General features: G+C 56.4%; 1 protein-coding gene across 2 annotated transcripts in view; it reads right to left on the reverse strand.

Annotated features, from left to right (window-relative positions):
• Positions 1 to 20,353, reverse strand: part of AP3D1 (adaptor related protein complex 3 subunit delta 1) — a 59,099-nt gene that overhangs the window by 27,626 nt on the left and 11,120 nt on the right. For both annotated transcript variants that reach the window (XM_064175118.1, XM_064175120.1), the window contains exons 2-12: positions 19,211 to 19,306; positions 17,689 to 17,769; positions 16,236 to 16,316; positions 12,767 to 12,874; positions 11,520 to 11,649; positions 10,524 to 10,663; positions 8,384 to 8,457; positions 5,480 to 5,529; positions 3,057 to 3,106; positions 2,468 to 2,516; positions 536 to 681 (exon numbers count right to left, since the gene is read on the reverse strand). In XM_064175118.1, the coding sequence (XP_064031188.1) occupies positions 536 to 681; positions 2,468 to 2,516; positions 3,057 to 3,106; positions 5,480 to 5,529; positions 8,384 to 8,457; positions 10,524 to 10,663; positions 11,520 to 11,649; positions 12,767 to 12,874; positions 16,236 to 16,316; positions 17,689 to 17,769; positions 19,211 to 19,306 (1,005 nt within the window). The remainder of the gene's footprint in view (positions 1 to 535; positions 682 to 2,467; positions 2,517 to 3,056; positions 3,107 to 5,479; positions 5,530 to 8,383; positions 8,458 to 10,523; positions 10,664 to 11,519; positions 11,650 to 12,766; positions 12,875 to 16,235; positions 16,317 to 17,688; positions 17,770 to 19,210; positions 19,307 to 20,353) is intronic.

Raw genomic sequence — 20,353 nt, forward strand, 5'->3', positions numbered from 1 at the left:
TCATTGGCCACTGGAATGGGCTGCCCGGGGAGGTGGTGGAGTCGCCGTCCCTGGAGCTGTTCAAGGCAGGACTGGACGTGGCACTTGGTGCCATGGTCTGGCCTTGAGCTCTGTGCTAAAGGGTTGGACTTGATGAGCTGTGAGGTCTTTTCCAACCCTGATAATACTGTGACACTGTGGTACTGTGCTATTTTAAGTCAACTCCCATAGTGCTTTGAGCACACTCTGTGCTTCTGTGATCCACAAACTCCCTGGAGAAACGTTCAAGGTCAGGTTGGATGAAGGCCTGAGCAAGCTGTGCTGGTGAGAGGTGGGCAAAGGGTCCATGGCAGGGGGAGTTAGAGTCATAGAATGGGTTAGGTTGGAAGGAACCTCAAAGCTCAGTCAGTTCTACTCCCCAGCCATAGGCAGGGACACCTCCCACTAGAAGAGGTCACTCAAGGCCTCATCCAGCCTGGTCTTGAACACCTGCAGGGAGGTTGTGGAGCACAGAAGCACCCAATGTGATCTTTGAGGGAAGAGCTGCCAGACAAACCATGCCATAGAGCAGGTCCAAAGCTCTGAGCCGGATGGATTCATCTTTGTCATCCAGGCACTGCAGGATGAGATCCTTGTGAGACTGCACCGACTTGGGATGGGTCTTCAGGATCTTGGACATAGCCAACAGCCCCAGGTACTTCACTGTGGAAAACAGAAAACAGCTCCTTTCCAAACACAGAAACACTGCTTTGGCTGGGGCAGGGAAGCACAGGACCAGACAGGGAGCACAAGGAGCAGGCAGTGCCAGCCCCTGCCATGCCCAGGGACACCCTACCCTAGAGCAGGCTGCACACAGCCTCACACAGCCTGGCCTCAAACACCTCCAGCCATGGGGCCTCAACCACCTCCCTGGGCAACCCCTGCCAGGCTCTCACCACTCTCCTGCTCAACAACTTCCTCCTCCCCTCCAGCCTCACTCTCCCCACCTCCAGCTTTGCTCCATTCCCCCCCAGTCCTGTCTCTGCCTGAGCCTAAAAATCTTCACACCAACAGCACTCAACACTTGAATGAGAAAATAAATCCATCTATGAGGAGGGAAAGAATTTTGGAGCCTATCACAGGTTTGGCCTCCCTGTGACCCCCACACAGAGGCACACAGGGCACCTCCATCACCTTCTGCTGGCACTTCAAGGTTTAGTCTTGATGTAAAAGTATCTATTTGATGGCTAGAAATGAGGGATTGAGAACAGGGCTGTGAGCACTGAGGGGGGCTGGGGGTGCTCAGCCTGGAGAGAAGGCTCCAGGGGTACCCCAGAGCTGCCTGCCAAGGCCTGAAGGGATCCTGCAGGCAGGCTGCAGAGAGACTTTTGCTGAGGGGCTCTGAGGCAGGCCAAGGGGGAATGGTTTGGAGCTGAGGCAGAGCAGGGGGAGAGTGGAGCAGAGGAAGGAGTTATTCTTGATGTAAAAGTTATCTATTTGATGGATAGAAATTAGGGATTGAGAAGAGGCAGCCCAGGGTGAGCACAGCTTTAGGAGCACTGAGATCAGTGCACCAAGCAGGAGCTGTTTGCTTTCAGAGGGCAGGAGAAAAGGGTGGCACAAAGCAAAGGTTTCCCAAGGGCACCCAGATAAGGAATTCCTGCATTTCAGTCTCACATCTACACTGCCCAACAGCCTCCACTGCTTCCCCAGCAGCCAGTGTGGAGAAAGGCAAAGCCCAGAGCATGGGAAGGGAACTGCTTTAGATTTACAAGGCCACAAACAGCAGCAGCAAGTCAGAGGCCACAGGGTGGGGGGCCCAAAAGCCATCTTGTCCAATTCCCCTTGCAGGCAGCAGGGACACCTCCAACTACATCAGGCAGGGCCACATTGAGCCTGATCTTGAATCTTAGAATCAGGCAGGGTTGGAAGGGAGCACAAGGAGCAGGCAGTGCCAAGCCCTGCCATGCCCAGGGACACCCTACCCTAGAGCAGGCTGCACACAGCCTCAGCCAGCCTGGCCTCAAACACCTCCAGCCATGGGGCCTCAACCACCTCCCTGGGCAACCCCTGCCAGGCTCTCACCACTCTCCTGCTCAACAACTTCCTCCTCCCCTCCAGCCTCACTCTCCCCACCTCCAGCTCTGCTCCATCCCCCCCACTCCTGCCACCCCCTGACAGTCTCAAAAGTCCCTCCCCAGCTTTCTTGTAGCCCCCTTAAGATACTGCAAGGTCACAATAATGCCTCCAGAGATGGGCTCCCACCTACACCCCTGGGCAGCCTGTTGCCTTCTCTTACCACCCTCCTCCTCCTGCTGTTTGCTTCCACAAAGCTTCTCACAAACAAACTCTATCAAAACCCCTTCCACATGCAAAGAGCTCAGCAACTGCTCACAACAGCCCCTGCAGCACCCACCAAGCTGCCTGCAGAACCAGCCCTAAAACTGCTGCAGCTTCTCCCCACTGCCTGACTGCTGAAAGCTTCCACGAAGACAAGCAACATACTCACAGTTCTGGTCTGAATCTTCTATCAGGATCCTCAACTTCTGAACACAAAGCTGGGGAGAGGGAGAAAAAAAGACCAAGCCATGATTATTCCAAGCCTTAAAAGTCATAACTGAAGTAACCCTTCAGGAAGGTGACAGAGGGAAGCAATTCTGGCCCCCATCTGGGGGGGAGGAGCTGCCTGCATGAACAGACTTGAAAGCAAAGGAACCTCTGCAGGATTGGATTGGCAGCAGCAGCTGAATGAGAGCAAGAAAGACTCTACATGAGAGGTGCCTGCACCTTCATAGCTTGACAGAATGGCTGAGGATGGAAGGGATCTTGAAGATCATCCAGCTCCAATCCCCTGCCATGGGCAAGGACACCTCCACCAGCCCAGGTCACTCAAGGCCTCATCCAGCCTGGCCTTGAACAGCTCCAGGGAGGAGGCATCCACAGCCTCCCTGAGGTAATTGTAGAGCAAAGGAAGTGAAAGAAGTGATCTAGGAGCACTTCAGGGCAGCTTTAGCTCTTGCAGAACACAACCCCCAGTTGCTCCAGGTGGTGTCAGGCAGCAGAGCAGCATAGGTCACCCCCAGAGCCCAGCCCCGTACCTGGATGCTGGCACTGTGGTTCGGCATCCCAGAGGACAGAGAGATCAACACTGCAACACACAAGAGAAAGTGGCACTCAGCCTGGGGGGGCTGCAGGAAGGCAGCAGCACAGCCCCCCAGGGGCAGCAGCCAGCTCAGCTCCCAAGGAAAGCTGCCACTTGGTTTGTCTGTCTGTCTGCTTGCACTTGTGAGGGGTCTGCAGGGAGGAACCACAGAATGGGCTGGAAGGGAGCTCAGAGATCAGCAGCTCCAACCCCCTGCCATGGCAGGGACAGCTCTCAGCTAGGCTTGGCTGCTCCAGGCCTCACCCAGCCTGGCCTTCAGCACCCCCAGCAAGGAGGCAGCCACAGCCTCCCTGGGCAGCCCGGGCCAGGCTCTCAGCACCCTCACACTGCACAACTCCTTCCTCAGCTCCACTCTCCCCCTGCTCTGCCTCAGCTCCAAACCATTCCCCCTGGGCCTGCCTCAGAGCCCCTCAGCAAAAGTCTCTCTGCAGCCTCCCTGCAGGATCCCTTCAGGCCCTGGCAGCAGCTCTGAGGTCCTCCTGGAGCCTTCTCCTCTGCAGCCTGCACCCCCCCAGCTCCCTCAGCCTGTGCCCACAGCAGAGCTGCTGCAGCCCTTGGAGCATCCTTGTGGCCTCCTCTGGCCTCACTCCAGCAGCTCTGTGCCCTCCTCCTGCTGGGGACACCACAACTGGAATGATCACCACAGAGTAACAACAACTCACTGGGATAACAACCCACCCCCTGCCCAACCTGCCTTCAGTCCCCCTCTCTGCCCAACCTGCCTTCAGTCCCCCTCCTTGCCCAACCTGCCTTCAGTCCCCCTCCCCTGCCCAACCTGCCTTCAGTCCCCCTCCTTGCCCAACCTGCCTTCAGTCCCCTCCCTGCCCAACCTGCCTTCAGTCCCCCTCTCTGCCCAACCTGCCTTCAGTCCCCTCCTTGCCCAACCTGCCTTCAGTCCCCTCCTTGCCCAACCTGCCTTCAGCTCCCTCCCTGCCCAACCTGCCTTCAGTCCCCTCCTTGCCCAACCTGCCTTCAGTCCCCCTCTCTGCCCAACCTGCCTTCAGTCCCCTCCTTGCCCAACCTGCCTTCAGTCCCCCTCTCTGCCCAACCTGCCTTCAGTCCCTCCCTGCCCAACCTGCCTTCAGTCCCCTCCCTGCCCAACCTGCCTTCAGTCCCCCTCCCTGCCCAACCTGCCTTCAGTCCCCCTCCCTGCCCAACCTGCCTTCAGTCCCCCTCCCCTGCCCAACCTGCCTTCAGCTCCCTCCCTGCCCAACCTGCCTTCAGTCCCCCTCCCCTGCCCAACCTGCCTTCAGTCCCCTCCACTGCCCACCCTGCCTTCAGTCCCCTCCCTGCCCAACCTGCCTTCAGCTCCCTCCCTGCCCAACCTGCCTTCAGCTCCCTCCCTGCCCAACCTGCCTTCAGCTCCCTCCCTGCCCAACCTGCCTTCAGCTCCCTCCCTGCCCAACCTGCCTTCAGTCCCCTCCCTGCCCAACCTGCCTTCAGTCCCCCTCCCCTGCCCAACCTGCCTTCAGTCCCCCTCCCCTGCCCAACCTGCCTTCAGTCCCCTCCTTGCCCAACCTGCCTTCAGTCCCCTCCTTGCCCAACCTGCCTTCAGTCCCCCTCTCTGCCCAACCTGCCTTCAGTCCCCTCCTTGCCCAACCTGCCTTCAGTCCCCCTCTCTGCCCAACCTGCCTTCAGTCCCCTCCTTGCCCAACCTGCCTTCAGTCCCCCTCCCTGCCCAACCTGCCTTCAGTCCCCCTCCTTGCCCAACCTGCCTTCAGTCCCCCTCTCTGCCCACCCTGCCTTCAGTCCCCCTCCCCTGCCCAACCTGCCTTCAGTCCCCCTCCCTGCCCAACCTGCCTTCAGTCCCCCTCCCTGCCCAACCTGCCTTCAGTCCCCCTCCTTGCCCAACCTGCCTTCAGTCCCCTCCCTGCCCAACCTGCCTTCAGTCCCCCTCCCTGCCCAACCTGCCTTCAGTCCCCCTCCTTGCCCAACCTGCCTTCAGTCCCCCTCCCTGCCCAACCTGCCTTCAGTCCCCCTCCTTGCCCAACCTGCCTTCAGTCCCCCTCCCTGCCCAACCTGCCTTCAGTCCCCCTCCCTGCCCAACCTGCCTTCAGTCCCCCTCCCTGCCCAACCTGCCTTCAGTCCCCCTCCTTGCCCAACCTGCCTTCAGCCCCCTCCCTGCCCAACCTGCCTTCAGCCCCCTCTTCTCCATGCACCCTTCAGCTTCTACCAACACAACACTGCTGCAGGAACTCAGCCTCCCTCCTGCCAACAAAGGATCCGAGCTCCAGCACCACAAATCCAAGCTTGCCAGGAGACTTATTCCAGTTAGGAAGTTGCTCAGAGGTTTGCAGCTGGTGTTCACTGCTGCCAGAGCTCATCAGGTGCTGGCTGCTCTCTGGGCTCAGTTCTCACCTGCTATGACTGTGTTCACACATTCATACAAGAGGGACATGGCTGAGGTGCTGCAAGAGAAAGCAGAGAGTTTAAATAAGGAATAGAAGGCAGCAGGTTCTGAAGGGCTGTCTGATATCCTGGAGCTAGTTAAACACCTTCAGAGACACCAAGAAACCCCTCAGCTCCTCTGCTCCAGCTCCCTTGCACATCAAATGAAATGATTCTCACTTAAAACTGCTGGGGAGGGGTTGGGGAAGAAGGGCTCCAGATTGTTGAAGGCAAAAACAAGCCTCTTTTTGGGGAAGCAGCAGCTCTGCAAGACAGGGAAGGAGGAAGGAAGAGGCTCCTGAAAACCTCAGCAGCAGTTACAAAGCATTGAAGCAGTCTTGAAATCCTCTACCCCAGGGTAAAAGAGTCACAGTGAGCAAAGCAGGTGGAGAACCCTGAGTAGACACTCAAGGAGTGGTGCAGACACAGCAGCCTCTGCTGCAGGCAGCTTTATGTCTGCAAGTGAGCAGCTTCTATGTCTGATGTCCCTCTCCAAAGTGAAATCCCAGCCAGCTTTGGCCACTTACACACAGAGCCCAACTCAGAGGGCTCCAAAAGCACCTACCCAACCCTGACCTACAGCAGGGGAGCACAGCAAAGCCTCCCAGGGAACAAAAGAGCAGCTCCAGAGGCAAGCTCCGTAAAGGTCCTGAGCAAACAGCTCTGGGAAAGGCACTCAGCACAGCCTGGAGGTGACTCCAGGATGCTCAGAAGCCTGCCAGTCACTGTTGCTCCCTGTGTCACTTCGTGGGGGGAGGGAGGGGAGGGGTGGCAGGGTGGTGCCTGCCTCGTGTGCAATACAGGATCCAAAATGCAGCCCAAAGGAGCAAATCTTTAGAAGTAACAAAATCAACTTCTTAAAGGGAGAGTGAGGGAGGGAGAGGAGGCAGAGGCAGGCCTGAAGCTGTGCTGCTCAGCATCCTGCTGCTCCTGGGCAATTCAGCACTGCTGCAAAACCCTTCTGCAGGGATCCACAGGCTCATGGATGTCAGGGGTTGGAAGGGAGCCAAGGAGATCATTGAGTCCAACCCCCCCCTGCCAGAGCAGGACCACACAATCCAGCTCAGGGCACACAGGAACACATCCAGACAGGCCTGGGAAGGCTCCACACAAGGAGACTCCACAACCTCTCTGGGCAGCCTGTGCCAGGGCTCTGGGACCCTTCCAGGCAAGAAGTTGCCCTTGTGTTGAGCTGGAACCTCCTGTGCTGCAACATAAACCCGTTCAGATGCAAGGCTGCTGCCTGCTCTGCACCAGCCTCAAAAGGTGCCACAGGGTGGACAGAAATTGTTTGGCTGGAGCTGCTCTCACAGCTGCATGAGCACCTGACTGAGATTGGCTGCTTCCCATCTACCCTTTTGCTCTGCCACAAACCTTTTCATTCCTCATGCAAAAGGCCACACTTCCTTTTCCTAACTGAGCTAAAAGACCTGAACCTTGCCACATCTACCTTCAGATTTCACAGAAGCACAGAATCAGGTAGGTAGGGAGAGAGCTCCAAGCTCCAACAGCCCAACCCAGCCCCCAGCCCTGCCCAGCCACCAGACCATGGCACTCAGTGCCCCAGCCAGGCTGGGCTGCAACACCTCCAGCCACAGCCACTCCACCACCTCCCTGGGCAGCCCATTCCAGTGCCAATCACTCTCTCTGCCAGCAACTTCCTAACAACATCCAGCCTCAACCTGCCCTGACACAGCTTCAGCCTGGGGCTCCTTGCTCTGGCCCTGGCTGCCTGGCAGCAGAGCCCAACCCCACCTGGCTACAGCCTCCCTGCAGGCAGCTGCAGGCAGCAATCAGCTCTGCCCTGAGCCTCCTCTGCTGCAGGCTGCACCCCCCCAGCTCCCTCAGCCTCTCCTCACAGGGCTGTGCTCCAGGCCCCTCCCCAGCCTTGCTGCCCTTCTCCAAACACCTTCCAGCACCTCAGCAGCTCTCTGCAATTCAGGAGCCCAGAACTGGACACAGCACTCCAGGGGTGGCCTGAGCAGTGCTGAGCACAGGGGCACAAGAACCTCCCTTGTCCTGCTGCCCACACTGCTCCTGAGCCAGCCCAGGCTGCCATTGGCTCTGCTGCCCACCTGGGCACTGCTGCCTCCTCTGCAGCTCCTCTCTGCCAGCACCCCCAGGGCCCTCTCTGCCTGCCTGCTCTCAGCCACTCTGGCCCCAGCCTGCAGTGCTGCTTGGGGTTGCTGTGGCCAAAGTGCAGAACCTGCCCTTGGCCTTGTTCAGTCTCATCCCCTTGGCCTCTGCCCACCCATGCAGCCTGGCCAGGTCCCTCTGCAGGGCTCTGCTCCCCTCCAACAGCTCCACAGCTGCTGCTAGCTTGCTGCCATCTGCAACCTCACTGCTGCTGGACTCAATCCCCTGCTCCAGATCATCACTAAAGACATTGACCAGGACTGTGCCCAGCACTGCTCCCTGGGGCACACCACTTGTGACTGATCGATTTCAGAGCAGATTTAGGTCTGAAACAGCTTCAAGAGAGGAAAAGAAACATCTGCACATGGATCTCATCTATATTTAGGACACATATGAAGAAACCTCTTCCAAAACCTGTCTGGGCTGACAAAGGCATGAGGCAAAAAAAACCTTTCAATATGCTCCCTGGTGGCTTAAGGCCTCATCCAACCTGGCCTTGAACACCTCCAGGGAGGTTGTGGAGCCCAGAAGCACCCAATGTGATCAAAGATCACATTGGGTGCTTCTGGGCTCCACAACCTCCCTGGGTAAACCTGTGCCAGTCTCTCACCACCCTCAATCTGTGCCAGTCTCTCACCACCCTCAACCTGTGGCAGTCTCTCACCACCCTCAACCTGTGCCAGTCTCTCACCACCCTCACTCTCAAATCATTTTGCCTCCCCTTTTTGCTGTACCCACCTATGGATGAGGTTGGTCAGAGGCTCTATCAGCTTCTTCCCCAGTCTAGGTTCTAATGGAGTAAGAGCACCAAACTAGAAAGAAAAGAAGTGCAGAGGAGGAAGTGACTGAAGAGCTTCTTGGCCACAGTGCAAAAACCTGATGCAAGTTGCAGCTCCTGACAGTTAAACCAAACCACACTGCAAATAAACCTGCACTCTTTGATCATGTCCACCAACTCTGGAAGGTACTTCTGGGGCCTCTCCAGGGGGAATTAATAGGAACTCTGTGTCAAGGCCAACCCACCAAGGGCACCCTCCCTCCACAGGGGAGCCTCCCCTGCCTCAGGGGACAAACCATTAAGGAGAGTCCCCCTCCAAGGCCAACCCACCAAAGGGCACCTCCCTCCAAGGCCAACCCACCAAAGGGCACCTCCCTCCAAGGCCAACCCACCAAAGGGCACCTCCCTCCAAGGCCAACCCACCAAAGGGCACCTCCCTCCAAGGCCAACCCACCAAAGGGCACCTCCCTCCAAGGCCAACCCACCAAAGGGCACCTCCCTCCAAGGCCAACCCACCAAAGGGCACCTCCCTCCAAGGCCAACCCACCAAAGGGCACCTCCCTCCAAGGCCAACCCACCAAAGGGCACCTCCCTCCAAGGCCAACCCACCAAAGGGCACCTCCCTCCAAGGCCAACCCACCAAAGGGCACCTCCCTCCAAGGCCAACCCACCAAAGGGCACCTCCCTCCAAGGCCAACCCACCAAAGGGCACCTCCCTCCAAGGCCAACCCACCAAAGGGCACCTCCCTCCAAGGCCAACCCACCAAAGGGCACCTCCCTCCAAGGCCAACCCACCAAAGGGCACCTCCCTCCAAGGCCAACCCACCAAAGGGCACCTCCCTCCAAGGCCAACCCACCAAAGGGCACCTCCCTCCAAGGCCAACCCACCAAAGGGCACCTCCCTCCAAGGCCAACCCACCAAAGGGCACCTCCCTCCAAGGCCAACCCACCAAAGGGCACCTCCCTCCAAGGCCAACCCACCAAAGGGCACCTCCCTCCAAGGCCAACCCACCAAAGGGCACCTCCCTCCAAGGCCAACCCACCAAAGGGCACCTCCCTCCAAGGCCAACCCACCAAAGGGCACCTCCCTCCAAGGCCAACCCACCAAAGGGCACCTCCCTCCAAGGCCAACCCACCAAAGGGCACCTCCCTCCAAGGCCAACCCACCAAAGGGCACCTCCCTCCAAGGCCAACCCACCAAAGGGCACCTCCCTCCAAGGCCAACCCACCAAAGGGCACCTCCCTCCAAGGCCAACCCACCAAAGGGCACCTCCCTCCAAGGCCAACCCACCAAAGGGCACCTCCCTCCAAGGCCAACCCACCAAAGGGCACCTCCCTCCAAGGCCAACCCACCAAAGGGCACCTCCCTCCAAGGCCAACCCACCAAAGGGCACCTCCCTCCAAGGCCAACCCACCAAAGGGCACCTCCCTCCAAGGCCAACCCACCAAAGGGCACCTCCCTCCAAGGCCAACCCACCAAAGGGCACCTCCCTCCAAGGCCAACCCACCAAAGGGCACCTCCCTCCAAGGCCAACCCACCAAAGGGCACCTCCCTCCAAGGCCAACCCACCAAAGGGCACCTCCCTCCAAGGCCAACTCACCAAAGGGCACCTCCCTCCAAGGCCAACCCACCAAAGGGCACCTCCCTCCAAGGCCAACCCACCAAAGGGCACCTCCCTCCAAGGCCAACCCACCAAGGGCACCTCCCTCCAAGGCCAACCCACCAAAGGGCACCTCCCTCCAAGACCAACCCACCAAAGGGCATCTCCCTCCAAGGCCAACCCACCAAAGGGCACCTCCCTCCAAGGCCAACCCACTATGGCCATCTCCCTCCAAGACCAACCCACCAAAGGGCACCTCCCTCCAAGGCCAACCCACCAAAGGGCACCTCCCTCCAGTGCCAACCCACTATGGCCATCTCCCTCCAATGCCAGCCCACCAAGAGCATCTCCCTCCAATGCCAGCCCACCAAGGGCACCTCCCTCCAATGCCAACCCACCAAGAGCATCTCCCTCCAAGGCCAACCCACCAAAGGGCACCTCCCTCCAAGGCCAGCTGCCCAAGGTGCCCACCCCTCTGAAGCCAGTGCAGGATGCTTACCAGTTTGATGATTTTAATGAGAACCCAATTGTTGGTTGATGAAGTCATCAGCTTGAAGAAGAGGGGAGCAAGGGACAGGTAGTTCTTGGGGTTGCGTCGAGCCAGCTCGCAGATGACATTGACTGCAGCAGACTGGACACCTGGCAGGGAGGGAGGCAGAGGAGCAGCAGCCTCAGCACTGTCCTCACTGCAGTTCAAGCTCCTGCTGCAGAACCACTGCCACAAAAAGCAGCTGAAGATTCTGATTGTGTGTCTAAGAGGAAAGGCTCAGCCTCATCACCACAGACCACCAGGCAGGGAACTAAACACCAGGAGGTAAAACACACAGCAGGGTTTGGTTGAAGGGCTGCTGGAGGAGAAGCTCAGCAGGAGCCAGCAGTGTGCACTTGCAGCCCAGAGAGCCAAGCAGAGCCTGGGCTGCAGCAGCAGCAGTGTGGCCAGCAGGGCCAGGGAGGGGATTCTGCCCCTCTGCTCTGCTCTGCTGAGACCCCACCTGGAGTCCTGCATCCAGCTCTGGAGCCCCTGGGACAAGAGGGCTGTGGAGATGCTGGAGAGTGTCCAGAGCAGGGCCAGGAGGATGCTGAGAGGCTGCAGCAGCTCTGCTGTGAGCACAGCCTGGAAGAGTTGGGGCTGTGCAGGCTGGAGCAGAGGAGGCTCCCAGGTGACCTTCTTGTGGCCTGCCAGGGGCTGAAGGGGGCTCCAAAAAAGCTGGGGAGGGACTTTGGAGGCAGTGAGGGAGTGGCAGGAGTCGGGGGGATGGAGCAGAGCTGGAGGTGGGGAGAGTGAGGCAAAAGTCTCTCTGCAGCCTCCCTGCAGGATCCCTTCAGGCCCTGGCAGCAGCTCTGAGCTGCTCCTGGAGCCTTCTCCTCTCCAGGCTGCACCCTCAGCCTGTGCTCATGCCAGAGCTGCTGCAGCCCTTGGAGCACCCCAAAACTGCTATACCTGCCCCCCCCCGAGATGGTTTGGAGCAGAAGTGATGTAGCAGAACCTACTCACCAGGGTCTGGGTCTTCCAGCTTCTCCTTCAGGCGGGGGAACGCAGGCCGGAGGGACTCTGGGTACTTCAGAAAGACCTTGTACATGATGAGCACTGCCTTCTTCCTGATGTAGGGCTTGGTGTGGGACATCTGGGGAGGCAACAGTGCAGTCAGCCCCCCCCCAATCACACTAGGCAGGGCTTAGAATGGCCCTTCAAAGCTGATCCAGTCCAACCTGCAGCCAGCAGTGCCGTCCCCAACCACCGCCCTAAGCAACTTGGGCTGCTGTGGTGCCAGGCATGGGGCAGCTCCCACCTCTCTGAGCAGCCCTAAACAACTTGAGCCCTAAACCACAGCCCTAAACAACTTGGGCAGCTGTGGTGCCAGGCATGGGGCAGCTCCCACCTCTCTGAGCAGCCCTAAACAACTTGGGCTGCTGTGGTGCCAGGCATGGGGCAGCTCCCACCTCTCTGAGCAGCCCTAAACAACTTGAGCCCTAAAACACAGCCCTAAACAATTTGGGCAGCTGTGGTGCCAGGCATGGGGCAGCTCCCACCTCTCTGGGCAGCCTGGGGCAGGCTCTCACCACTCTGTGTTAAACATTTCTCCCTTCTCTCCTCTCTTGGTTACAAACTACCCTGCCTTGTTCTGTCTCAACAGGCCCTGCTCAAATGTCTGTCTCCAGCTTTCCCCCAAGTCCTCAAAGGCCACCAGAAGGTCCCCCTGGAGCCTTCTCTTCTCCAGGCTGACCAAGCCCAACTCTCTCAGCCTGACCTCACAGCAGAAGGCTTCCAGCCCTGCCAGCAGTGCTGTGGCCTCCTCTGGTCCCTGTCTGTGCTGAGTGCTCCAGAGCTGCCCCAGCACTGCAGGAGAGGTCTCAGCAGAGCACAGCAGAGGGGCAGAATCCCCTCCCTGCCCCTGCTGCTGGGGGATCAACCCACCCAGGGCCCAGCTAGCTCTGGGCAATTTATGCTTCCAGAGTTCTTCCCAAGGATATTATGTCCACAGCTGCCTCAAAGCCTCTTTCTGAGAGACCAGAAGAAAACCTCAGCTTTGAGAGGAGAGCAAAACCCTGCAATTTATCACCAAACCAAAGAGAAATCTTCAAGTTACAGATCTCAGCAAACTCAAGAGGACTCCCCCTCTCCACCCCAAGAACAAAGCATCACCAAACAGCTCTAAATGTAACAGAGATTTCCTGGATTGGAACCATTTGATACAATTTTTCATGGCAGGAAAATGAATTGTTGAGGTCTTCCCAACTCACCAAGGTCATGATGTCATTTGCCAAGTCCCTGGCAAGATCTGGAGTAACAAAACAGGACAAGCCAGTCAGTGCAACTCCAGTATCATACTGGTTAGGGCTACTCAGATCCTAGAAAAGGAAAAAGAGGCTCAAAAATTTAAGATCACAAAAGGCTGTCAAGAAAGAACTTTCTCAGATCACTTTTAGTCACTCAACTTCTGCTTGGTGGGGGAAGGCAGCAGCTAGGAACAGTAAAGGCAGCAGCTAGGAAGAGTAAAAGCCACCCAGCACCTGCTGAAGACTAAGCCTGGGGTCTGGCTGCTGAGCAGGAGGGAATTACAGATGGGTGAGAGGAGCAGTTGCAGCTTGGTGGTGGTTTAGAGAGGGCAAATAACTGGCAACAACTCAAGGAGTGAGCACAAAACATTGCTAAAGGTCTGCAAAAGCTTCACCCTGGCTCAGGCAAACCCAACTGGCAGCAGCCACTCCTGGGGAGCTCAACCTCTCAGAGCTTTGCCTCCAAGCTGCTGCCAGCAGCACAACTTTCAGTCAATAAATCCCAGAATGGCTCAGCTTGGAAGGGAGCTCAGAGGTCATCTCCTTCAACCTCCCCACCGTGGCAGGGACAGCTCTCAGCTGGAGATGCAGGACTCTGCACCTGGCCTGGATTTCATTCCATTTCTCTCCAGCCTGTCCAGGCCTGGCTGGATGGCAGCAGAGTTTTCAGCCCCTTCTTAGGGAGCAAAACCCCTTGGCATTCATTCTGCCTTTAATGCATCTGAAGAACTGATAACCTCTTAAATTCCAGAGCTGCTGGACCACTGCAACAGGCAAAGCCACCTTTATTTCTGCCTCCCAGAGCTGCTGGACCACTGCAACAGGCAAAGCCACCTTTATTTCTGCCTCCCAGAGCTGCTGCATCACTGCAACAGGCAAAGCCACCTTTATTTCTGCCTCCCAGAGCTGCTGCACCACTGCAACAGGCAAAGTCACCTTTATTTCTGCCTCCCAGAGATGCTAGATCACTGCAACAGGCAAAGCCACCTTTATTTCTGCCTCCCAGAGCTGCTAGATCACTGCAACAGGCAAAATCACCTTTATTTCTGCCTCCCAGAGCTGCTGCATCACTGCAACAGGCAAAGCCACCTTTATTTCTGCCTCCCAGAGCTGCTAAACAACTGCAACAGGCAAAGTCACTTTTGTTTCTGCCTCCAAGAGCTGCTGAACCACTGAAACTGAGAGGCAAAAATAAAACTGGGTTTCCCTGAGCTGCTGCACCACTGAATCAGGCAAAGCCACCTTTATTTCTGTCTCCCTGAGCTGCTGCACCACTGAATCAGGCAAAGCCACCTTTATTTCTGCCTCCCAGAGCTGCTGCATCACTGCAACAGGCAAAGCCACCTTTATTTCTGCCTCCCAGAGCTGCTGAACCACTGAAACCGAGAGGCAAAAATAAAACTGGGTTTCCCTGAGCTGCTGGACCACTGAATCAGGCAAAGCCACCTTTATTTCTGTCTCCCTGAGCTGCTAGGCCACTGAAACAGGCAAACCCACCTTAATTTCTGCCTCCCAGAGCTGCTAGACCACTGCAACAGGCAAACCCACCTTAATTTCTGCCTCCCAGAGCTGCTAGGCCACTGAAACAGTCAAACCCATCTTTATTTCTGCCTCCCTGAGCTGCTGTACCACTGAATCAGGCAAAGATACCTTTATTTCTGCCTCCCAGAGCTGCTGGACCACTGAAACAGGCAAACCCATCTTTATTTCTGTCTCCCTGAGCTGCTGGACCACAGAAACAGGCAAAGCCACCTTTGTTTCTGCCTCCTAGAGCTGCTAAACAACTGCAACAGGCAAAGCCACCTTTATTTCTGCCTCCCAGAGCTGCCAGGCCAACTCAAAGAGGCAAACCCATCTTTATTTCTGCCTCCAAGTGAAAACTCAGGCAGAAAAGGCAAGGAGCAGCCTAAGGCCTACAGCTCAGGGGAGGAAAATCTCCTTAATAAAGCAACTGGATGGACATGATTAAAATGCTGCACTTGGCAGAGCAGAAGAGCTTAAAAGATAAAGGGAAGAGCAGCAGGTCCTGAGGCTGGCTACTGGCTAACACCTCCCTGATCTTATTTTAGGCAAGGAAAGGCCATTTTTATTCAGCTGGTGAAAATAGAGGCAGAGTTTCTAGTGGCTCAGTCAAGTTTGAAAGCAGTGGGACTTAAAAGAGAAAGGAATCAAAATTCAAGTGTAAGAGCTTTAAAAAGATCTCTCTCTGGGATCTGAAGAGTGGGAAAATAATCCTGCAACTCAGGAAGTCTGGGGGGGGAAAAAAGCCTGCAGTGATAAAGCTCTCTGGAAATGAACATGACAGACCTGAGTGCACTACCACTCAGCACAGCTTCACATCACTCTCCCCCATTTTTACAGCATGATTAAACCAAAGCAGCCCAAAGCCTGCCCTGAGATGGCCACAACAGGGATTTTGTGCAGCCAAGGGACTCCAGCTCCCTCAGCCTGTGCTCAGAGCAGAGCTGCTGCAGCTCTTGGAGCATCTTTGTGGTCTCCTCTGACCTCACTCCAGCAGCTCTGTGCCCTCCTCCTGCTGGGGACACCAGAACTGGAGGCAGTTTTGGAGGTGAGGTCTGAGCAGAGCAGAGTGAAGGGGCAGAATCTCCTCTCCTGCCCTGCTGCCTGCCCACTGCTTCCTAAACCTTCCTTCCTCCCAGATGAAGATCTTCTGGGATCTTCTTCACCTGAAGATCTTCAACCACAGGAAGATGACAGAATCACAGCAACATGCAGGCTGCCAAAGCCCCTCAGCATCACCAAGGCCAACCTAGAGCCCTGCTCTAACAAGACTTTAAACCATCTCCCTAAGCACCACATCCAAACCACCTTTGACCACATCCAGGCTGCACTCCCTCAGCTCCCTCAGCCTGTGCCCACAGCAGAGCTGCTGCAGCCCTTGGAGCATCCTTGTGGCCTCCTCTGGCCTCACTCCAGCAGCTCTGCGTCCTCCTTCTGCTGGGAACAGCACAGCAGGAGGCAGGATTGAATGTGAGGTCTGAGCAGAGCAGAGCCAAGGGGCACCATGCCCTCTCCTGCCCTGCTGCCCACACTGCTCTGGCTCCAGCCCAGCACACAGCTTCCTGCTGAGCTGCAGGAGGGCACTGCTGGCTCCTGGGGAGCTGCTCAGCAACCAACATCTTCAGAGCTACTCTCAACTCACTCTGCACTCAGCCTGGATTTGTGCCTAGGGTTGGCCTGACTCTGAGGCAGGACCTTGCCCTTAAAGGTTTCTGCAGTCACCATGCAGTGAGATGAGAAAACAGCAGGAGAGAGCTTGAAGCCAGCTCCTGAGTACAATGATTCACCTTAGGAAGTAAGAGGAACCCAAGCAAGCAGAACTCCACTTTAACACCTGCCACTGCTACAAGAGCACAGCTCTGAAAACACCAAGAGGGAACTGGCATGAAAATGAAGAAGTCCAAAGGTTTACCTTTCTGATCTGGTTAGTAGTCAGCATAATGACATCAGTTCCTTCATGAAAGCACTGAGAGGCAGCCAGGTAGCCAATTCTCTGGAGGAAGGCAAGGAGAACAAAAAGATTTGGAGTTTAGACAAACTGGAAGCCCCAGAAGCAATATTCAAAGAGATGAGCAACTAGACAGGAGCTCTGCTCAGCAGAAGAGGCCTGGCAGCAGGAAAGAAAAGGCTCAGATAAGTAACACAGTGGTGAAAAAAGTATCACAGTATCACCAAGGTTGGAAGAGACCTCACAGATCATCAAGTCCAACCCTTTACCACAGAGCTCAAGGCCAGACCATGGCACCAAGTGCCACGTAGTAACATCTGTCTTGATCATAGAATCAACCAGGTTGGAAGAGACCTCCAAGATCATCCAGTCCAACCTATCAAAGCAGCTTCACAGACTTCCTGCATGGAGGAGCTGGCAGAGACCTCCAGAGAGCATAGAATCAGTCAGGATTGGAAGGGACCACAAGGATCACCTAGTTCCAACCCCCCTGCTGTAGGCAGGGACATCCTAACCCTAGATCAGGCTGCCCAGAGCCCCATCCAGCCTGGCCTTAAACACCTGCATCAGCCAGTCCAATGTCCCTGCCCCAGCAGGGCACCCACAGCAGCTTGCCCAGGAGCACAATGGCCAAGAGGGGTTTGAAAGCGCTGCAGGGATGAGGAAGAAATTGTTGCCAGTGAGGGTGCAGAGGCACTGGCAGAGCTTGCCCAGGGAGGCTGTGGATGCTCCATGCCTGGAGGTGTTCAAGGACAATGGTTACATCAGCACAGTGTAAGGGCAGCAGGCACAGGGGCCACCAGCAGGCACGGGGGCCACCAGCAGGCACTGTTACAGTAGCCTTTCAGTAGCTGAAGGGGGCCTACAGAAAGGCTGGGGAGGGACTATTTACAAGGTCTTGTAATGACAGGACAAGGGGAAATGGGTTTAAACTGGAAGAGGGGAGATTTAAACTACATGTTAGGAAATGGTTCATTACAGGGAGGGTGGTGAGACACTGGAACAGGTTGCCCAGGGAGGTTGTGGATGCTCCCTCTCTGGAGGTGTTCAAGGCTAGGTTGGATGGGGTCTTGAGTGACCTGTTCCAGTGGGAAGTGTCCCTGCCTATGGCAGGGGGATGGAACTGGATGATCTTGAGGTCCCTTCCAACCTAAACCATTCTATGATTCAGTGCCCAGGGGAGGTTGGAATCTCCCCACAGAAGGAGACTCCACAACCTCTCTGGGCAGCCTGCTCCAAGCCTCCAGCACCCTCACAGCAAACAAGTTTCCCCTCCTGGCCAGATGGAGCCTCCTGGCTTCCAGTTTGTGCCTACTGCCCTTTTGTGCTGTTCCTGGGCATCACAGAGAGGAGTCTGACCCCATCCTCTTGTCCCCCCCACAGGCCTGCTTTTGACCCAGCCAGGGGCAGGACTCACTTTGAAGGTGAACTTGGAGGCACTCATGACTTCGATGATGTTGAAAGCAGCCCAGCTGATGTCGTAGCCCAGCATCTGTAACTGTGAGCAGAGAAGCCAAGATAACAAAGTCTGAACTGAAAGAGGTCAAAATCAAGAGTCCAATAGGTCAAAATCCAAGAGTTCAGCAACAACACTCTAAAAGACATCTCAAGCTGATGAATAATACCACTTGTAGTAAGGGAAGGAAGTCCTAAACTGCACCAGAAGCAAGTTCCTCACAGTTTGCCTCCACTCCAAGCACAGAGCAGCACTGGGGGGGGGGGGGGGGGGGAGTTTGTTGCAGGTCCTTTTGAAAAGCAACCCCAAAACAGATGCACAAAAAGTGCTTCTTGAGCAACATTTGCCTCTTCTGCTTCTCAGAGGGCTGTGCAAAGAGCACCAAGCACCAGTTTGGAGAGCTGGAGTAACTGTGTGGGAAGGGAACAACCCAGCTGAGAGCAGCTGTGGAAAAGTGGATTGGGTTTAAGTCACAGAGTGGGAAGGGTTGGAAGGGACCTCTGGAGATCATCTTTAGAGTCCAAGTCCCCTCCTAGGGCAGGATCACCTGGAGCAGGGCACACAGGAGCTGAACTTCCTCAGCCAGCCCAGCAAACTGGAAGAGCACCAGAGCCAGCCCAGCAGAGCAGCTGGGAACACACAGCTCCGAGGGCAGCAACTGGAGAGCATTTTGAGTGCTGGCAGCAGGGCAAGGGAGGAGATTCTGCCCCTTGGCTCTGCACTCCTCAGACCCCACCTGGAGTCCTGTGAGCAGTTCTGGAGCCCCCAACACAAGCAGGACATGGAAGTGTTGGAGCCAGGCCAGAGGAGGCCACCAAGATGCTGAGAGGGCTGCAGCAGCTCTGCTCTGAGCACAGGCTGAGAGAGTTGGGGCTGTGCAGCCTGGAGAGGAGAAGGCTTCCAGGAGACCTTGGAGTGGCCTTGCAGGAGCTGAAGGGGGCTCCATGGGGGCTGGGGAGGGACTATTGATAAGGGCTTGGAATGAGAGGAAGAGGAGGAGGAGGAGGAATGGGTTTGGAGTGGCAGAGGGGAGACTGAAAGTGGATGTTGGGAAGAAGTTGTTGGCAGGGAGGGTGGGGAGAGACTGGCACAGGTTGAGGGTGGGGAGAGATTGGCACAGGTTGAGGGTGGTGAGACACTGGCACAGGTTGCCCAGGGAGGTTGTGGAGCACAGAAGCACCCAATGTGATCAAAGATCACATTGGGTGCTTCTGTGCTCCACAACCTCCCTGGAGGTGTTCAGGACCAGGCTGGATGAGGCCTTGAGCAACCTCTTCTAGTGTGAGTGGTCTCTGCCTATGGCAGGGGAAAGGTTAGAACTGGCTGAGCTTTGAGCTCCCTTCCAGCCTAAACCATTTGATGATTTTCACCTCCCTCAGAGCAGTGGAAGAGCAGAGGATGCTCAGAGCATGGACCAGCTGCTGGCCAGCAGAGAGGATGGAACAAAGCCCCCAACCCCAGCCCATCTCAGCGAGGCACTTACGTAGGTGAGCTTGCAGACTGCATTGGCCTTCACCGCGATGTTGTCCTGCTTCAGCTCCTGCTTGATCTCATCGATGCACTGGGAGATGTATTTTGCCTGAGGAAAAGAAAGAGACAAAGACATTTGTGCTGCTCTGCCAGGCTGGGGATTCCCAGGAGCAGCAGAACTCACTCTTTGCAAGCAGCAAATCTCACAGGCGGTGCAGGTAAGCGCTGGAGTGGGACCGAGCTGTGCTCATGGCAACTCTAGCACAAAAGCAGAACTAAACCAAGGTCAGGGAATCCTGGAATGGCTCAGGTGGGAAGGGAGCTCAGAGAACATCCACTCCAACCCCTGCCATGGGCTGGGACACCTCTCGACTTGGTTAGTCAAGGCCTGAGTCAACATGGACTTCAGCACCCCAGCAAGGAGGCAGCCACAGCCTCCCTGGGCAGCCTGGGCCAGGCTCTCAGCACCCTCACACTGCACAACTCCTTCCTCAGCTCCACTCTCCCCCTGCTCTGCCTCAGCTCCAAGCCATTCCCCCCTGACCTGGCTCAGACCCCCTCAGGAGAAGTCCAGTGGCTCAAGAAGAATTCTGCTGCACTTCATAGAATGGATTGGGTTGGAAGGGACCTTGGAAATTATCCAGCTCCAACTCCCTGCCATGCCCAGGGACAGCTCTCAAACAGACTCAGCTGCTCCAGGCCTCATCCAGCCTGGCCTTGAGCACCCCCAGCAAGGAGGCAGCCACAGCCTCCCTGGGCAGCCTGGGCCAGGCTCTCAGCACCCTCACACTGCACAACTCCTTCCTCAGCTCCACTCTCCCCCTGCTCTGCCTCAGCTCCAAACCATTCCCCCTTGGCCTGCCTCAGAGCCCCTCAGCAAAAGTCTCTCTGCAGCCTCCCTGCAGGATCCCTTCTGTAGTAAGTGAAGGAAGTCCTGAACTGCACCAGAAGCAAGCTCCTAGCAGTTTGCCTCCACTCCAGGCAGAGCTGCTGCACTATGGGGGGTTTGTTCCCCAGAACAGAAAATCTCTTCCTGGAGGATCTCTTCAGGCACTGCAGATGCATCTCCAGGGGTTCACTTTCTCCCTCCTCCCCATCAGCTCTACTAAAGGTCTCTGTTACCCCTCACAGAGCTGCTGCCTGACCCCTTGCTGCA

This window comes from Pogoniulus pusillus, chromosome 41, assembly GCF_015220805.1.
Source record: "Pogoniulus pusillus isolate bPogPus1 chromosome 41, bPogPus1.pri, whole genome shotgun sequence".
Lineage (NCBI taxonomy): Eukaryota > Metazoa > Chordata > Aves > Piciformes > Lybiidae > Pogoniulus > Pogoniulus pusillus.